At 54.6% G+C, this 18,242-nt stretch overlaps 1 protein-coding gene across 9 annotated transcripts in view; it reads left to right on the forward strand.

Annotated features, from left to right (window-relative positions):
• LOC118210610 (pleckstrin homology domain-containing family G member 5-like) overlaps positions 1 to 18,242 on the forward strand; it is a 75,173-nt gene that overhangs the window by 51,158 nt on the left and 5,773 nt on the right. For 8 of the 9 annotated variants that reach the window (XM_035386922.1, XM_035386923.1, XM_035386919.1 and 5 more), the window contains 7 exons: positions 12,140 to 12,331; positions 14,092 to 14,256; positions 15,081 to 15,176; positions 15,718 to 15,918; positions 16,550 to 16,660; positions 17,218 to 17,367; positions 18,055 to 18,192. In XM_035386922.1, the coding sequence (XP_035242813.1) occupies positions 12,140 to 12,331; positions 14,092 to 14,256; positions 15,081 to 15,176; positions 15,718 to 15,918; positions 16,550 to 16,660; positions 17,218 to 17,367; positions 18,055 to 18,192 (1,053 nt within the window). Of the gene's footprint in view, positions 1 to 2,711; positions 3,282 to 12,139; positions 12,332 to 14,091; positions 14,257 to 15,080; positions 15,177 to 15,717; positions 15,919 to 16,549; positions 16,661 to 17,217; positions 17,368 to 18,054; positions 18,193 to 18,242 lie in introns of those variants that run through there. The other variant, XM_035386927.1, reaches the window with a different exon arrangement.

An 18,242-nucleotide genomic window follows, 5' to 3' on the forward strand; every position in this document is an offset into this window, starting at 1 on the left:
GAAATAGATTGAATGGGCTCTCTGGCCCAAAGCTGGAGTAATTACTAAAGGCCAGTCAGTCTTTTGCCTATTTCAGCCTCCCAAGGACACACGGGGCCAGCCGGGTTGTTTGTAGTTCTTAGTTAATGAGTGCGGCTTTGACATAATGCTGTGTTCGCGTATCGGATTAGGTTTTCCCTGACTGAGGCAAACGGGCCTTGTGGCGGTGTTGCTGCAGGCCCTTATTTGAGCTGGTTAATCATCACTTCTCTGGCCTGTTTTTGGCTATGTTCAGGAACCCCCCCCGTGGCTCTGGCCGTCCCGGGGTGCGTACAGTATGTTCAGGTTCGGGACGGGTGCGGAGGTTTGACCTGCACCTCGTCCTGCCCACGGCGCACCCCTCACGGGGGGCAGACGGGGTGCTGGTGCGCGCCTCTGATCCGAAGGCCGCGGCTGCGTGCACACGCGCTGCGCGTGCGTCTCTCCCCGTGTCCACGCGCGAGCCTTTCTGAAGTTTTACCCGAAGGAACCGCGGACGCCATGTCACCACGCGTTTCCGCTTCAGGCTTCAGGAGCTCACGTTTGGAGCGCGCTCAGTTCGCCTGCCGATGACGCGTTTTTTTCCCCACCGGTGAAGTTACTCAGCGCATTTGCATGCATATCTCTAAAGGGAAAGTGTTCTCCACCAATGGGGGCGAAGTCCAGGCCAGGCCTTGACAGTTGACCGTTATTTTTTCATATGTTTACTTCCTTGTGCTGTTCTGTGACCTTGTTATTAAAGCATTTTCTGCTTAAATACAGACATAATCCAGCCCAGTGGGTGACTGGACATCTTTCTTAAAAAAGGGGGGGCACGGTATGGGGGCCTCCTGGGCCGATAATGAAGTCCCTCACTGTCCCATGGCGCTCGCCGTCTCCACGGAGATGCCAGTTAGTCCTTTTTGAGTGACACGTGACCACCTGAGCAGTAACAGATGACAGTGTCCATGCCAAGTATGCAAAACCAGGCCGGTGCTGATATAAAGATAGGTGCCCAGGATAGGTGCAATCACCTGCCCTGGAGCTGTACTGCGTGCCTTTTAATGGCCGATTCCTGAAAGCGGTCCATTGTGCTGTGGCTGGAATCGCTCCGCGCGTCACATGTGGAGTCTTATGTAAGTCTCTGATAAGGGGAGTTCGGCCGAGCCAGCTGGGAGATAAGGGCCGTTTCGCTGGGTGCAAAGTCTCCTGGGCCCGTGAGCCTGTCTGAACAGCGCCACCCGGGCAGCGGAGGCGGAATCGCAGCGCGCCACCCCGCGTGCAGGACTGGCCCCCGAACAGCTCCAGCTCTGAGCGAGCGAGCGAGCGAGGGGGGGGGGGGGGTTAAAGGTCGCTGTGTGCTGAAGCAAAGCTGTCCCGGGACGCAGGGCGACACGGCAGAGCTGTTGCTGAAGGCGGCTGAGAGGAGCCTCGGACGGGAACGCCAGGAACGCCAGGAGCGATCAGGAGCGAAGTCGGGGGGTTTCGCGGATACAAGGAAGGACACACCGGATCGTGCTTCTGTCGTCACTAGCAACCCCATGGCTCTCTCATGGGTGGTGAAGCTAGAAAGAAAAAAAAACCATGATAAATTCTCTCTGTAAGTAGCAACTGCAAAAGTATTTTTTTGGACAAAATCTGTAAATCGAAATTGACAACGGGATATATTCTCAAGAGGGATATGACGAACAAGAAAACCGATTGTGGGAAAAGCTGGAAAATTATGCCTGGACTCCTGAAAAAGACCCTGGACAGAAACTCCTGGAAAACCGTGGGATAGATCGGGATGACTGCTCGGGAATGACAGAAGGTTGTCAGCACAAACAGGCTGAGTATCCAGCGCTATCCAGTCAAATGATTATTTAGAATTTGCAGCGCTAAACCCCTGAACAGTTCCCTGTGCTTGCGCTGCGCTGGTTAGCCTGCAGCCAGCCAGGCTGAGCAGAGTCCAGTCACCCGGGGCAGCAGGCTGTGACTGTTGGCTGGGAAACCCCCCTCTAATCTGGCGCGGTGCTCATTTCCGGCTGGGGACGTTAGAGTAGAGCAGGCCCTCTCTGGGGGACGCTTCCTTACCCGTGTGCGACGGCGTGCAGGATCGCCGTGGCGACAGCGATTACGAGCTGCTTCCTCGGGTCCCGTTCCACCAGCCGGTTCGACGTTCCCGGTTTTCCCAGAGAGGAATCCCTGCGCTGGGATATTTCAGCGTCTGCTCACAGGGAAGCCGGGTCCTCTGTGAGCGCTCTGATTCTGCATCTGAACCGTGCTGGAGTGTTAGGCCATCGGTGGAAGGCATGAAGGCCGGCTGACTGTCTGTCCGTCTGTCCGTCTGTCCGTCTGTCTGTACAGTGGTTAGCCGCAGTTCTGCATCAGAAGGAGTTTGAGGGGGAACGGTTGTATCTGCACTGGCTCTTTGGTGGCGTTAGGGGAACGTACCGTGGCTCACGCTGAGCCCACCCGCTGTCCCGCCTGAGAGAGGCCCCCCACCTCGCCCCTCTGTCCCGTGTGAGAGGGGCCCTCACCTCGCCCCTCTGTCCCGTGTGAGAGGGGCCCTCACCTCGCCCCTCTGTCCCGTGTGAGAGGGGCCCATACCTCGCCCCTCTGTCCCGTGTGAGAGAGGCCCCCACCTCGCCCCTCTGTCCCGTGTGAGAGGGGCCCTCACCTCGCCCCTCTGTCCCGTGTGAGAGAGGCCCTCACCTCGCCCCTCTGTCCCGTGTGAGAGGGGCCCATACCTCGCCCCTCTGTCCCGTGTGAGAGAGGCCCCCCCACCTCGCCCCGTGCGGGGAGGTGTGTGAAGCATGCTGGGATTCCGCCAGCGGACATGGCACGTGCACGGCTCGGCGCCCCTCCCCGAACCTCAGGCCGGGGTGCTGACCCGCTACGGCTCGCTGACCGAGCTGCAGCTCCTCCGGGGCCCGGCCGCGGGGCTGGTGGCCGCCCACGTGCAGCGGTTCGAGGCAGAGGCCCGCCAGAGACACCCCAAACCCGCCAGCACCCCCTCGTCCCGCCAGGGACAGCCCAAACCCGCCAGCAACCCCTCGACTCGCCAGCGACACCCCAAACCCATCAGCAACCCCTCGTCCCGCCAGCAACACCCCAAACCCGCCAGCATCCCCTCGTCCCGCCAGGGACAGCCCAAACCCATTAGCCCTCCCTTGTCCCCCTGGGGATACCCCAAACCCGTCAGCAACCCCTCGTCCCGCCAGGGACAGCCCAAACCCGTCAGCAACCCCTCGTCCCCCACCAGCCCCAGCAGCACGGAGACCGCAGGGAGGGGCAAACACAAGGTACACGACCACATTTTACCCACAATGCTTCAGCCACAGAGAGGCCTGTTCCTCCTGTTGCTCAGTTCAGCAATAAGAATGATAAATAGTCTAAACAGTGCTGTTGCAGCTGTTGGAGTTGCAGTTGCAGTTTATTTACAAAGCTCTTGCTGTTACTCATTACAGTATTACAGTACATTATTGAAAATGGAAATATTTAAAAGAATGAATATTCTAATTATTTGTTGATTGTATACTTTTTTTATTAACAACTCAAAATGATATGTGATTTTTAATTTCCAGTATCTTAATTTAATTTAGTTAATCCAAATTGTGTGCACGCCATTGCTTAAAGGCACTGAGCATTAGAGTTTTTACTTTCACTCTTCGTTGGTCCTTAACCCTTGAGGTGTGCGTGTAAGTCCTTAAGGTGCAAGTTCACACACACACACGTGATTAGAGTGTTCTTAACTGAATGCTGATGTCACAATCACCGCGGGTAACTGAAAGCGATGGAGTTCTAGAACACTGGAGGCGGGGAAAAAAAAAAAAAAAAAAACATTCCGAGAAGCTGTTAGCCGGCGGCTAACGCGACACAGTAGCGCTGTGCTTAGCGCTGCGCTCACCGCCCGGGTATGGCTCGCAGCGCGCGACCGGCATTCCCCTCGCGGTGCGTTACGCAACCGCGCGCTCCCACGGAGCCGCTCTTTGAGTCACCTGACCCCTGTCTGCGCCGTGCGGGGAAGCCAGACCGACACCGCCCGAGTAATGGGATTAACGGCGGCCGACGCCCATAGCGACAGAGCCCTTCCCGGCTGCGGGAATCAGCTGTTCCCCCCCGCCTCAGGGACACGCCCGGTCAACAACAAGGTTCCCCTGGCCCTGTTCCACATGACTGTACTACTGGAGCTCCTCCCACTGTTTCTGACTGGGAATCCGGTTTCATGGGCTCAGTTTCAAAAACTTACAAACTTTTCCCCTCAATGAAACTTTCATTGTCTATTGAGATGCGATACTGGTCTTAATTTCTGGATCATTTGTCTGAGAGCAGTTGCCGTTTGATCAGTGGAAAGTGTACAGTTGATCATTTTGTGTAATGGTCAGAGGCTGTGATTGAGATTTATTATTTTTTTAAGCTGGTTCTCGGTCAGCTGTTTGTCAGGGGGAGCCAAGCTCTTTTTTCTCCTCCCGTCAACCAGTTTTTTTTTTTCCCCCCTCTTCTGAGTACTTGCTGTACTGGCAGAGGTAAACAAGGCCGACTCAGGTTGACCGCTGTGGCTTTAGAGGAAGTGAACCACGCTGGCTAACACAAATACCCCTCGGGTATCCATTTCCCGTCATTTAAGGGCTGTTATCTCGCTCTCAAAGAAGGCCGTTCACGGGCACAAGCCCCGACCTAACCAGCCCCCAGACAATAGCGATGATTAATGGGCCTGTTGACAATTGGAGTAATTAGGCTAACACAATTAATATTTAAGTAGTTTCTGGCCGTCCGAATGGAATCCACATACAATGGACAATGGGGGCGTCTTAGATCCCTCGTCATGTTCTAGACGGTGTCTGGCGGCCGGGGATCTTCCTCACGTCTCCTCGCGTCTGCTCGTGTCTACTCCGGCCCTGGTCTGGGGAACGGCTGGTAAAATGGGCCTTAATTCTGTGGCTGAATACTTGAAATATCAGTCTCAGAACTCTCTCTCTTTCTCTCTCCACTCTCTCTCTCTCTCTCTCTCTCTCTCTCTCTCTCTCCACTCTCACTCTGTCTCTCTGTCTCTCCCCACTCTCGCTCTCTCTCTCTCTTTCACTCTCTCTCTGTCTCTCTCTCTCTCACTCTCTCTCTCTGTCTCTCTCTGTCTCTCTCTCTCTCTCACTCTCTCTCCCTCCCACTCTCTCTCTCTCTCTCTCACTCACTCTCTCTCTCTCTCTCAGTGAGGACGTCACGGGACGGTTGGTCCTTCTGCGATACACACGCTGCTCTGTCGTATCGCATAAAAACACGCTACACTGTCAGGAGCCGAACGGGACACGGTGCTACGGTACGGGGCACAGTAGTTTCTGAACGTTGTTCAGGACGTCAAGATCCGTTGTCTTTTTTTTTTTTGAAGCTTTGTAACTGTTTGCTACTGTGGAGCCTCACTCATTTTCCCTGAGTACATTTTTTTTTGTATGCATTCAGAGTTTCGCTCATCGTGGGAAGCCGATCGGTTTCTCCCACAGATCTGTCTGTTCTTAGCTGGCCTGCGCAAGCAGTGTTTCTGAATGAGGTCCTTTCAAGCCTGGCTGTGTGCTCTTTCAGCGTTTGTGCTTTGTGTGCGCGTGTTTGTTTGTGAATGTGGACTGAGTGCCGAGATGACCACCGTACGTCCGCACCTCCGTCTGTGTTTGATTGACGGCTGAGCGGTGTCACGTGACACCGTTTCACCAGGACGGGCCGCGCTGGTGGGGCCAGCCGGTGTTTTTTTGGTCGTCTCCTGTAGAGGGAGGAGCCGGACCTGGTTGACTGCAGAGGGGGCGGGGACAGTATACCTCTCAGTCTGTGTGTGTGTGTGCGTGTGTTTCTCTGTGTGTGACAGGCGTGGGGAGCAGTGGGACTGGAAAGAAGTTCTCTCACCTTATTTCACTCAGCTCTGCTACCTGTGTGGATAGTGCCGTCTGATCTCTGGGCTTATCTGGCGGATTAAATCGGGGATCACTGTGCTTGGGTCGGTGATAGGAGATAAGAGAGGGCAGTGGGGAGGGGGAGTGCGCCTGCTCCTTGGATTAATCTGTCCGTGGGACTGAGGAGAGAGGGAGAGAGAGAGAGAGGAGACAAGCGAACGGGATCATGGTTCGGATCGCGCGTCTCTCGTCCCGGCAGAGCTGGGACCTGCTCCAACTGGCGCCCGAAAACCACCTGGGGCAAGACGAGGGTCCCGGGCAGGACCCCATGCCCACATCGTACCAGGTGAGAGCGGGGGGGAGGGGTGCATGGTTTGCTTCTGTGCAGCCAGCCAGCCAGCCCACCTGCAAGTCAAATCTCAGACCCCCTTCGGTCTGTAGGGCCGTGCTGCAGTTGGCTTCTGAAGACTGAGTTTCAGTTTTGGAGAAAATCACGCGCTCGGAATCTGTTCCTGGAGTTCTGTCATCCGTTTTCGGTGATTCATTTGTTTTTGGGTTTTTTTTTTTTGCGTGACAGGATTCTCTGACGCTGTAGATCACAGCTTTTTTGTTGAGAAGCGGTTCTACAGGATTAGACTTGCTTTTTTTTGGCGGTGCTCTGAGACCTGGGGGAGAGAGACGGGACCGGTGTAACCAGGAAGTTTTAATGATGTTCCTTTACGGGACTTAGGGCGCTTGTTTTAACCCATTCCCGAAATACACGCTACGGGAGCGTCCACGAGCGTAGCGTGACCCCTGAATGTCTGAGCGTGCGCGCTGCGTAGCGTAGCATAGCATAGCGTAGGGAGTGTTTGTAGCTCTGTGTGTGACCGCGCAGATCAGTCTGTTTCCACGCCATTACTCAACCGACCGGCTTGATTAAGAGACTCTCTTATCTTCACAATTAGGAACAATAGGTCTGCCTGGAGATTGTCCATTACTGTTCCTCCAGCCTGTCAGGGAAAGTGGCCCCGCGTTAGAGAAATGCTAAAACTGGAGGTAACTAGAGATTAAATGGCTGCATCAGAAGATGTCATCAAATGTGGGTTGGAAAGGTTGTGTTCGCTTATGATTTTCCTCCCACAGATAGTTTGGTGAGCATGTCGGAGCAGTTGTGGTCACTGCCAGTGTGTACCGCCTTGCCCAGGGACCTCTGATCCCAGGAGAGACTGCTGTCATACTTTACAGGAAATGTATAATGTAGTATAATGGGTAAGGAGTTGGTCTTGTAACCTAAAAAGGTTGCAGGTTCAATTCCCCGCTAGGACACTGCCGTTGTACCCTTGAGCAAGGTACTTAACCTGCATTGCTTCAGTATATATATCCAGCTGTATAAAATGGATGCAGTGTTAATGCTATGTAAAAAGTTGTGTAAGTCGCTCTGGATAAGAGTATCTGCTACATGCCCGTAATGGAAGGAAAGGTACTTTTCCCTCACAGAGATTAGGTATGTGTGTGATTACCCAATGAGGGCCGCAGCGGGGAAATCACAGAGAATCCCCGGGGAGTTTCCCCCCGCGACCGTGGTGTGATTTCTTTAAAAAAAAAAAACCCCAAGAAGGCACGGGACGTCTTGTAAATCTCAGGACACGGAGAAGATTTGCGGAAGGGAAAGGGCGGGCCGTGTGAACCCCGCAGTGCGCCTCGCTGCCGATCAAGGTCGTTTTCGGAGTGCAGCGGTAGCGACGCACGGTCCCCTGGATCGACGAATCAGGTGCTTGCGCTGTGTTTTTTTTTTTTTTTTGTTTGTTTTTTTTTGTATTCCTCCCTCTTTCCCCGCCTATCTTTTATCAGGTGCTTTGAGTTTCCTTTTCTTGGAAGTGAGGCTGCGTGTCCGCCTCGAACCCTCTGTACTTTCGTGAGGCCGAACCTACGAGGAAGTTCCTAAGGCTGGTTTGTATGGGGGTGTGAACATTACTACAAAGGCTGCGCTTGACAGCCCTGCCCTGCCTTCCCCGTGAGCTGCTGCGTGCAGACAGCGTCTCTGCCTGTCGCTCCAGAGCGGAGCAGATGTGTGAGGCTCAGCCTGTCGGTCGGTCGGGAAGGTGAAAGCTGTGGCCCAGGGGTGAAGGGCCTGGGGGGGGGGGGGGTTCGGAAGAGGAGACGGGAAAAATTTGGGAGGCCAGATGAACTCTCGGCATCTGTTGCGCCGCCGGAGACCCCGGCCCTAATCTGCAAGCTGTTTCCTCCGAAACCCCGCCCCCATATGCAGATTAGCGCTTGGCGCCCCCGCCCCCCTTTTCCTGTTCGCACAATGGGGCAGGATCCTGGAGTTGCCATGACACCAGGGCAAGTCCCCCTCAGCAATGCGGGGGCCGAGCCAGCCTCAGTTAGCGGACTTCACCGGACGGAGCAGGGCAGCTGACGCCGACACACCGGGGGGGAAGCTCACCGCCAAAGAGCTGGATTTAGCGCTGCACCCCCTGCGACGGGGCAAACTGACCCCCCCCCCCCCCACTCTTCGCACGGGACCGTGTTCTCATCGTCAAAAACCGGCGCCTCTCTCTCTCTGTTAGCTCAGCTCGCTGTGAAGCCTCGGGCTGCTCTGGATTGAATTTGCGCGTGAGTGTGTTTTTTTGCGCGCGCGTGTGTGTGTGTGTGTCTCTGTGAAGCCACATCGAGGGGCATCGAGGACTTTGGGGTCCAGCGCCTGGGTACAGCATGGGCTGGGCTCCGTGCTAAAGGGACACAATGGTCTTTGTTGCTTTTGACATGCCGTTGACATCCATGGTGAGTGACGCTGATTTTGTACCTTTTCAGGGAGGCTGTCCCGATAGGGGTCACGCCAGAGTCAGCTGAGTACATCATTAAAGCTGCGAAACTTAACTGTAGCATTGGCGCTTGTGTGAAGTTCAGCGCAGGCCGTTGTCTGAAGTTTGTTATTGCGAAGCAGTTGTGAGGTGGCACTATCTTCTCTGGAGCTTGAAAAGAGGAATTTGTTTCCATCTTTCTCTCGTGATGATGCGTGGAACAGGCGGTCCTTCCTACAGGTTGGATTTTTAAGCTGTATGTTGTTTGTAGGAAAATCTAAATCTCGTCCGTCCGTCCCCCCCCCCCCCCCTCCCGGGCTCAATGGGCTCCTGACACCTGTGTCCTCTCTCACCTGGGGGGGCGGGGGGTTCCCCCTGGTTCAAAGGGCCGCTCGGTCTGCAGGGGGACCGTTTGCTTACCCCCTCCCCTCGGCCTGCCCCTAAACCCAGCAGTTGTAAAAACGGTTGAGGGACAGTTTTAAGAGGACGCCTCAGAACATTCCGGAACTCTTGGGAAACCGTGAAGCCAATAGCATGGCCAGTGGTTGGTCAGGGTGTTTGTTTTGCACCCAGCATTGTTTGTGTTATTTGTTTTGCTTGTGCTAGACGGTTTTGCGTGTGCTCAGGGTCTTAGTAAATCAGGCCCCCGAATCTCTTTACTCATTCGAGCGATTCATTCAGGGAGTTTTGTGGAGAAACTGAGGGAGGTGGCCTCAGCCCATTCGCTTGGTCCAAGTCTTCTCGTTTACATCGGACGGCTACGGTCATTCCAAAAGGCGGGAGTTAAGCATTTTAGTTTTTTGAAACCACACACATTTTCAGCGGGAATAGGAAAGCGTGGCGGCTGGTGACACGGCTGACGCATAGTCGCAGAAGTGAGGCGAGCAGCATCACGGGGTCGGTTTGAGAGAGGGGGGGGGTCTCCGGTGCTGTCTCAGGACGGGCCGTTAGAGCTGTCGCCGCCCAAACTCGAGCTTCGCCGTCTCAGGCTCAGGTTTGCAGGACCGGGCGGAAAGCGGAGGGAACTCGGAACGCTTGGGGAGTGACGGGCGGCTAAACCGCGCGACGGAATGCGAGCGTACGCGTTCGCCCGCGTCCTGCGGCGGTGTCGCGTTCTTCTTTTTGTTTTGTTTTGTTTTGTTTTTTACGCCCGCTGTCAGCGTCCGCTGACGGATCGTGGCGACGCAGACTGACGAGCGCGCGATCCATACTGCGTTTGTGTTTGTGTTTGTGTTTGAGCACTGCCGCCGTTCGCTGAATGAGCGTTGAATGACGGTGTCACGCTGTAGCTTAGCTGAGGGGGGGAGGGTTCATTCGGGGGAAGTTAATAGCCTGGCAGCTTGCAAGTCCTGTGTAATGAGCCGCAAGTCACTGGTGCTGTGAGCCCTGGAGTCGTGCTTGAATTCAGTAGCTTTTCTGCGGTAAGGTTAGCCGAAGATGAACTCGACTTGACCCCGTAAATCACCGTCGCTTTTTTTCCATCATAATGTCCCATGTCCAGAATCTGACAGCAGTGTAGTATAGTGGGTAAGGGACCTGGTCTTGCAGCTTAAAGGTGACAGGTTTGATTCCTGGGTGGATGCAAATGTAAGTATTATGTAAAAAAATTGTGTAAGTCGCTCTGGATAAGAACGTCTGCTGAATGCCTGTAATGTAATGTAATGTAATGATAGGACTGCCTAGACTTTGCCTGCGATGCTGCAGTGGAGACTTTCCATTAAACAACAACAGCCCTTCTGTAGTTCCCTCCACCGCTTACAGTCCAGTTTGCAGTTCGGCAGCGATGGTCACACGCTCTTTCTCCCCCGTATTGCGTTTCTCTTTGTTTTGATTGTAGAGGTTAAGCAGAGGCGGTGTAGTTGTATTGTATTGTATTGCAAACAATGGGCTTGTGAGTAGGTCAGCATGGGCAACAGCCTGAGCGGAACAGAGTCCAGGTCAACACAACACAAACAGTACAGAAAGAACTGAGCTATCAACTAAATAAGGCTGGTTACCAGCAATGAATATCCCTCTCACTCTGTATTTAAAGTCCATATTCTATAGTTTTAAACTTTTCGGTCATGGGAAGAGGGGGTTTGTTTAAAGGCAGTGCACCTCTTCGGAGGGGGCCACAAATTCAGTGTCCCGTCTGTGGTCCCAGGGTCTGAAGGCCTACCTGCCACACCACCATCATCATCATCTCCAAAACAGGAACCTGGCACATTTTAAAAGAATCACTACCCAGATTCATTTCCATACCCCTCTACTACATGCTCTCTCTCTCTCTCTCTCTCTCTCTCTCTCTCTCTCTCTCTTCTCCTCCCTTTCTCTTGCTTTCTCTGCTGCGTCGGGAGGGGGGGGGGCAGGGGTTCAGGCCGTTGCTCCAGCTGTTGGGGAGCTTTTGAACGCCCCAGGTTTTCAGCATGTGTCAGGGGCGGGACAGTGGCATCCTTTCATCTTTCCCGTCTTTCGGGGAACCCCAGCGGTTCTCTGCTGGTGGTGAAATGTGCCGCACCCTCGGACGTGCGGGGGGGGGGTTGTTTTCGTGGAAGCGCTCTTAAACGCCTGCACGGTTGCTGGTTGCGTTTGTGCGTTAGCTGCGTGACCCCCAATTTTTGCCCATCCCCCCATTCAACACCGCACAGGAGAGACGAGGTTCCCAGCAGCAGGTTCAGGGCTCTGCTCCGTAGGAGGGGGGGGGGGGGAGGGGGGTGTCCTGACCTCGGACCCAACCCCCCCCCCCGCCGTGTTTACAGGGCAGCGTCCCGCTCCGATGACCTCAGCCGCTGGGGGGCCGTCGGAAAGAGGGGGGGGGGGGGGTGTTCTTTCTCCGGTTGTTTATTACGTAGCGGCTCTTCCTCCTCAGGAGTAATGACCCTCCTCGGGTCTCCTGAGCCGACGGCCGTCCTTAACGATGTTTCCACCTGGGCCCCTAACGACGCCAGGCTCCGCTCAGGAAAAAGGCCCCCCCCCCCCCCCCCCCATTGTCTCTGTCTCTGTCCTTCCGTTGGAATACGGACCTTTCCTTTCTTTTATTGCGTTCCTTTGTCTCTCTTTCCTTCCAGAAAGGCATCAGCAGAATGTCATGCATGCGAAAAAATGCGACAAACGCGACCCAAACCTGCGACAGATTTACCGTTTTACTGTTACTGCACTTTCAATGGCAGTTGATGCAATAAAGAAATATTCTGTTCAGTGACCACAAGGATGTAGATCTCATTTCAACTTTGGTAGGGACATCAAACAAGAAATTTTCTTCAGAATTTTTTTTTTGCTGACTGAGGGGGACACTAGCAGTACCTGTTAATATTGATGGGGAGGGGGGGCATGCATTGGATGTTTTCCCGAAGTTGGGGAGGACTCATCTCCCCCTGTCCAAACCCCCCGTCTTTTTTATGTCTTTAAAGATGTTCTCGCCTGTATTGATCATGCCAGGTCAGACTTGTGACATGCTCGGTCTCCTTCTCTCCTCCCTCTCTCTCTCTCTCTCCTGTTCCCTCGTTTTCCGTCCAGGGTCAAGCACGTCGTCGCAAGAACATGACGGAGTTCCTGGGGGATGCGAGCATCCCGTCCCCGGACTCCCTGGCGCAGCTGGGGGGGTCCCTCTCCGGCGGGGGGGCCGGGCCGGACAGCTGGAAGAACCGAGCGGCCAGCCGGTTCAGCGGCTTCTTCAGCTCCGGGGCCGCCACGGGGCCCTTCGGCAAGGTGAGGCGTCGCCACGGCAACGCATGGGGGGGGGGAACCCAAAGTGTCTCGCGCGTCCGAGCAATGTTTACACAAACTGACATCCCGCCACAGACTCGGGGGGGTGGGGTGGGGGGGGGGGGGTTAGGCTCAGAGGTCACATCCGCCCCGGCTTCCTGTCCGCGCAGTCCCTTGAAGTCGATCAGATAGGACTGACGTAGGTCCCGCCTCGCGAAACAATGGCTCTCTGTTGCTGCTCCGCTCCAGGAGCAGTCTAAGAGGTGTCTTGGGGGTTCTCTCGGTGGACAACAACACCAAGGGGGGACATCCAGTCTCAGACACATCTGGCATCCCCTGGAAAAGATGCCGTGAGCATTTTAAGAGAATCCTCCCCCCCCCCAGAGCACGGTTCAATGCAGTCACTCCATAGTCTAAGTCATATGTTCTGTCTCAATCCCGTTCCGTTCAATTCAGTTTTGTTTGTATAGCACTTTTTTTGCAGAGACACTGTCACATGAATGATGTCATGTGACAGGCAATGAAGTGTAATTCACATTTATCTCTGACTGTAATGGCTTCCTGCTCCGGCCAAGAGCAACTGGGAGCCTCACATTCACTTGCCTTAATGGTAATATACAAGTACAGCAGCCACTTAGAACTAGCTAACTCGTGAGCAAGTGCTTATTGCATAGATTTATTACCCCCCCCCCCCCCCCCCCCCAAAAAAAAGAATAAAATAAAGATTCCTCCTCCTAACACACTCCAGTGACAGATGTATGACATTTTCGGACAAAGCCTGTCACTCTCCTGTCACCTCAATGGGTTCAGGGTCTTTGGCTCTGCCCTCCCCATCCCTGCACACAAGGATCATGGAGGGGGGGGGGGGGGGGGCTTTATCTCCCAGGGGACCCGCCCACCTCTTCGTCGCCACCCCTCACAAAGACCGGGTTGGGTGAGGGAGGGGCTTCTGTGACCCCCCACCTCATTGTCCTGACGCCTCTTTTCCACACAAGGGCCATTTCCATTGAGTGCGTTTGGGTTCCTTTGTGCCTGACAAGGTCTGGGGCGGACTGCTATTAGCATTCCGCGCACTTAGCGGGCAAGATGCGATTGAATTGAATTGAATTGAGTTTTAGGCGTATTGGACGTCACCTGTCCCTCGGTCACCTTGGTCGTCACGGGGACGTGCGGCTGATTGATTGGCAGGATGGCACTTCTCATTGTTGCTTCTGCAGGAGACGGTGCCGGCCTCTCTCCTGTCTGCCCAGCCAATCGAATTAGTCTGAATTATTTCGTTTTCCACAAAGGTTTCGAAGGTGCTCTATTTGTAAAAATTAATGAAATTTGCGGCTGGTGCAAGATCAAGATTTAATATAAAGGAATATGCGTGTGATCTTAGACCTTAGCTTAGAAATGGAAACATCCTTTAGTTGGTTAAGGCCTGAGATGGAATTAAAGCATGCATTGACGTGCTAGCAGCCTTGATCAGAATGGGACCTGAGCTAAGCTGCTTTGTTCACAGGATAGCAGTGTGAATCAATGACGTGTTTTTCAAATGATATGTAATGTATTCAATTCATACAAAAACTAACCATTCCCCCATTTCCATTCTCCCCCTCTCTTTCTCTCTCTTTCTCCCTCTCGCTCTCTCCTCCTCTGCTCTACTGTCTCTCTGTATCCCTCCCGCTCCCTCTCACCCCCTTTCTCTCCCTTCTCTCTCCCCCCTCCCTCTCTCTCCCTCCTCTCCCTCCCTCCCTCTTCCCCCCCCCCCCCCCTCTCAGGAGGTGGACCGTGTTGAGCAGCTCCACAGCAAGCTGCACTCCTACACCCTTTTGGGTCTGCCCAAGGTCCCCCCCCAGCTGTCCTTCCACCACGACTCCTGGGAGGAGGAGGAGACCAACCTGGAGCTGGAGGAGAGCTGGCAGTGCCTGCTGGAGAACCCGGAGGTACTGCAACGGTCTCACACTCACACGCACAAATGTGCACTCAAACACACACATACCTACACACACATACACATGCACACGTGCACACACACACTCAAACACACACATACTCACGCGCATACACATGCACACATGCACACACACACACACACACACACACACACTCAAACACACACATACTCACGCGCACTCACACACGCACGCACACTCGCATGCACACGCACACACACATACATACACACTCATGCACGTGCACACACACACACACACGCAGGCCGCATGCACACACACACACACACACACACACTCACACACACATACCTACACACGCATACACATGCACACGTGCACATGCCCCGCACGGGCGTGTCCTGGCGATGGACGTCAGTCGGAGCACGATGGCCGTATCTGCCCTGCCTGCTTCTTACATAACCAGATATGTAATATAACATAACACAGGACGGGCAGTGTTATTTCATCACACCCCATGTGGCTAAACCCAGTGCCTGCATATGAAATACAAAAGTTTGAATTCACTTAAAAATTAAGCGTCTGGCTACAGCCATGACTTTTGTAAACATCTATTGCATTGTGCAACAAAAAGCAGCTCACGCAGTGGGTGCCCTGGACAGAGTCTGAAAAAGAGTTTTAAAGTGTCTGGTGAACGCTAGCATCCAGCTTCAGAAAGTCTCGCTGAAAGACTTGTGTGAAGTGGATGGCACTGGACACTTCCTGTTCTGCATGTGTGTGGGGCGTGCTGGGTGTTATGAGTGTTCCGTGGTTGCTAAGTAACTCTCTCTCTCTCACGTGTGGCGCCTCCGCAGTCGCTGACCAGGCGGCAGTTCCACCAGCAGGAGGCGATCTGGGAGCTGCTGCAGACGGAGGCCACCTACATCAAGAGGCTGCGCGTCATCACCGATGTGAGTGCCTGGCCCGACTCTCCCTCTGCGTTCCTCTCCTCTTTTCCTATTCTCCTTTCTTTTTTCTCGTTCCTGTCTTCCTTCCTCCCTCACTCAGGACACCCGATTGCGACTGTAAGCACGTCTCGTTGCTGCTGTGTACTGTTGCATTGGGGAGAATTCGGACATGCGTGAGCACCCTGTTTTTTCCCAAGCTTTTCTACACAGCCGTTTGGGCTGAAGAACGCAGCTGCTCTTACAGCTGGTACAGGCCCGTTACAGTACAGGCCCATTACAGTACAGGCCCATTACAGTACAGGCCCATTGCAGTACAGGCCCGTTACAGGGCGGTCGCTATGTAAATTTGGCCCTCAGTACACCTGCAGCCTGTTACTCATTGGGCCGTACAGGGCCAGCGGTACCACCAGGATTCAGCTGCAGAGGCTGGAGGACAAGGAGCAGAGGCAGTGATGACATGGGCCATCAAGCACTATTGGGAACACTGAGCCCTAATTCCCCTCTCCCTCTCCCTCCCTCTCTCCCTCCCCCTCTCCCCCCGCAGCTGTTCCTGTGCGGGCTGCTGAACCTGCAGGAGAGCGGGCTGCTGACGGAGGTGGAGCCGTCGCGCCTCTTCAGCAACATCCAGGACGTCGTGCGGCTGCACACGGCGCTGTGGGCCCAGGTGATGCTGCCCGCGCTGGAGAAGGCCCGGGAGAGCCGCGCCCTGCTCGACCCCGCCCACCTGCACGAGGGCTTCCAGACCGTGAGTGGCCCGCATGCGCACGAGTGCACACGCATATGCACACACACACAAGTGCACACGCATATGCACACACACACACACACATGCATGCACACAAGTGCTCATCCATATGCACACACACACACACACACACATACAAGTGCACACGCATATGCACACACACACACATGCACGCACGCACACACACACACACAAGTGCACACGCATATGCACACACACAAGTGCACATCCATATGTACACACACACGTGCACACGCATATGCACACACACACATGCACGCACACAAGTGCATACTCATATGCACGGACATATGCATATACATATGCACACACACACACAAGTGCACGTGCATGTGCAGACACTTACACACAGACAATGCTTTGTCTGTGTGTAAGTGTCTGCACATGCACGTGCACTTGTGCACTGAGATTGCAATCAGCCACAGGTAAAAGCACATACAGTTTCCTTTATTTGTCCAGTTAAAGTCAAATTCCCACACACGCTACACGCTGCACAAAAGCCAAAAACTGCTGACTGTGATGGAGGACGCATTCTTGAAGTAAAAATACATTCTTAATTTGAACTGACACGGCCCCCGTGTGTGTGTGTGTGTGTGTGTGTGATGTACAGATCGGCTCCAGGTTCCAGCCCTACATCCATTACTGCATGGAGGAGGAGAGCTGCCTGGAGTACACCAGGAACCTGCTGAAGGAGAACGAGCTCTTCAGGATCTATGTGACGGTGAGCGGAACGCGCCCCCCTCCCACGCAGCCGTGTGTTTGCTGCGTTACCCTGCGCCCCCCTACGCCGCCATCGTGTCCCCATCCGCGTGCCTCTGTGAGCACGCTTCTCCAGAGCAATCAGGGAAACCTGTCTCTTTCTGGTGGTGCGACAGAACGCGTTTCGAACGGCATAATGGTACCAGGACCAAACCTGGGTCTAATACGTGTTTGTTTTGGATTCAAGTACCTTTCTACGCTTTACTGATCTTGTCTGGTGTATTTGAACCAATGAAATAAGGTGCAAACCCTGCCATCTGGTCATACTGGCAGGCTCAGTTACACCAGGCAAGATCAATAGAGCACAGAAAAGTGTTTGAATCCAAAACAAATACGTATTGGACCCCGGTCTGACCAGGACATCTGGTAACCTGCATGTTTGATCGCATCCTCTCCACCCCCTCCTCCCCTTCCCCCCTTCCTCCTTCCTGTGACCTTTTGTTATGGGCGGTGCTTGCGCTGTGGGTGCGTCTCATCAATGCTTCTTTATCTCCTCCCCCCCCCCCCCCCCCCCCACAGTGGGCGGAGACGCACAAGCAGTGCAACAGGCTGAAGCTGACGGACATGCTGGCCAAGCCCCACCAGCGGCTCACCAAGTACCCGCTGCTGCTGAAGAGCGTGCTGAAGAAGACCGACGAGCCGGCCACCCGCGAGGCCGTCAGCGGCATGGTGAGGAGGGGGGGGAGCGGAGGGGTGGGGGGGGGGGGGGGGGGGGGGGGGGGAGGGAGGGAGGGGGGGGGGGAGGGAGGGGAGGGAGGGAGGGAGGGAGGGGTGAGGATGGGGGGAGTGGAGGGGTGGGGGGGGGTCAGAGCAAGGGAGAGAGGGAGGGATCTGTAGATGGAGGGATGGACAGACGGAGGGAGGGTGGGATGGACAGTTGGACGAAGGGAGGGAGGGAGGGACAGAGCAAGGGACTGAGGGAGGGAGGGACAGACAGACTGAGGGAGGGAGGGAGATAAGAAAAGAAAAGAGCAGATAAAAATCCAAGGTTCAGAAAGTTAAAAAATCATCCTTAGTATTTTGCTCCAGTAACCTGAATTTGGTAATCAGCACACTCCTTCAGCCAGGATGGCAGAACTAATCAGTGAAATCAGCTGGTCTGAGTTCATGGCGTGGAATAAACGCATGGCCGAACTTTCACTTTCTGACCCCTGGACTTTCCACCGCTCATAAAGAGATAAACGGAGGGTGTGGATGGAGAGATGACAGAACGGGGAGGAGGAGTGTGTGATGATGGAGGGAACGAGGGAGGAAGGGTTGGGGTGATAGCGGATGGAGCCGAAAGTAGCGTGTAGCAGGCATGTGTGTTCCGCGACGCTAACCTGCGGGCGCGGCTGCCCCCCCCCTCTCTCCCAGGTGGCCCTGGTGGAGGGCTTCATCAACAGCGTCAACTCCCAGATGCGCCAGCGGCAGGAGCGGCAGAAGCTGGCCGCCACCTCCAGCCGCATAGAGTCCTACGAGGCCGTGGAGGGGGGCAGCGAGGAGGTGGAGAAGGTGAGGGGGGGAACCCCATCACAGGGTTTGGGGGTTAGCAGGGGTGACAT

Source organism: Anguilla anguilla, chromosome 13 (assembly GCF_013347855.1).
Source record: "Anguilla anguilla isolate fAngAng1 chromosome 13, fAngAng1.pri, whole genome shotgun sequence".
Taxonomy (NCBI): domain Eukaryota; kingdom Metazoa; phylum Chordata; class Actinopteri; order Anguilliformes; family Anguillidae; genus Anguilla; species Anguilla anguilla.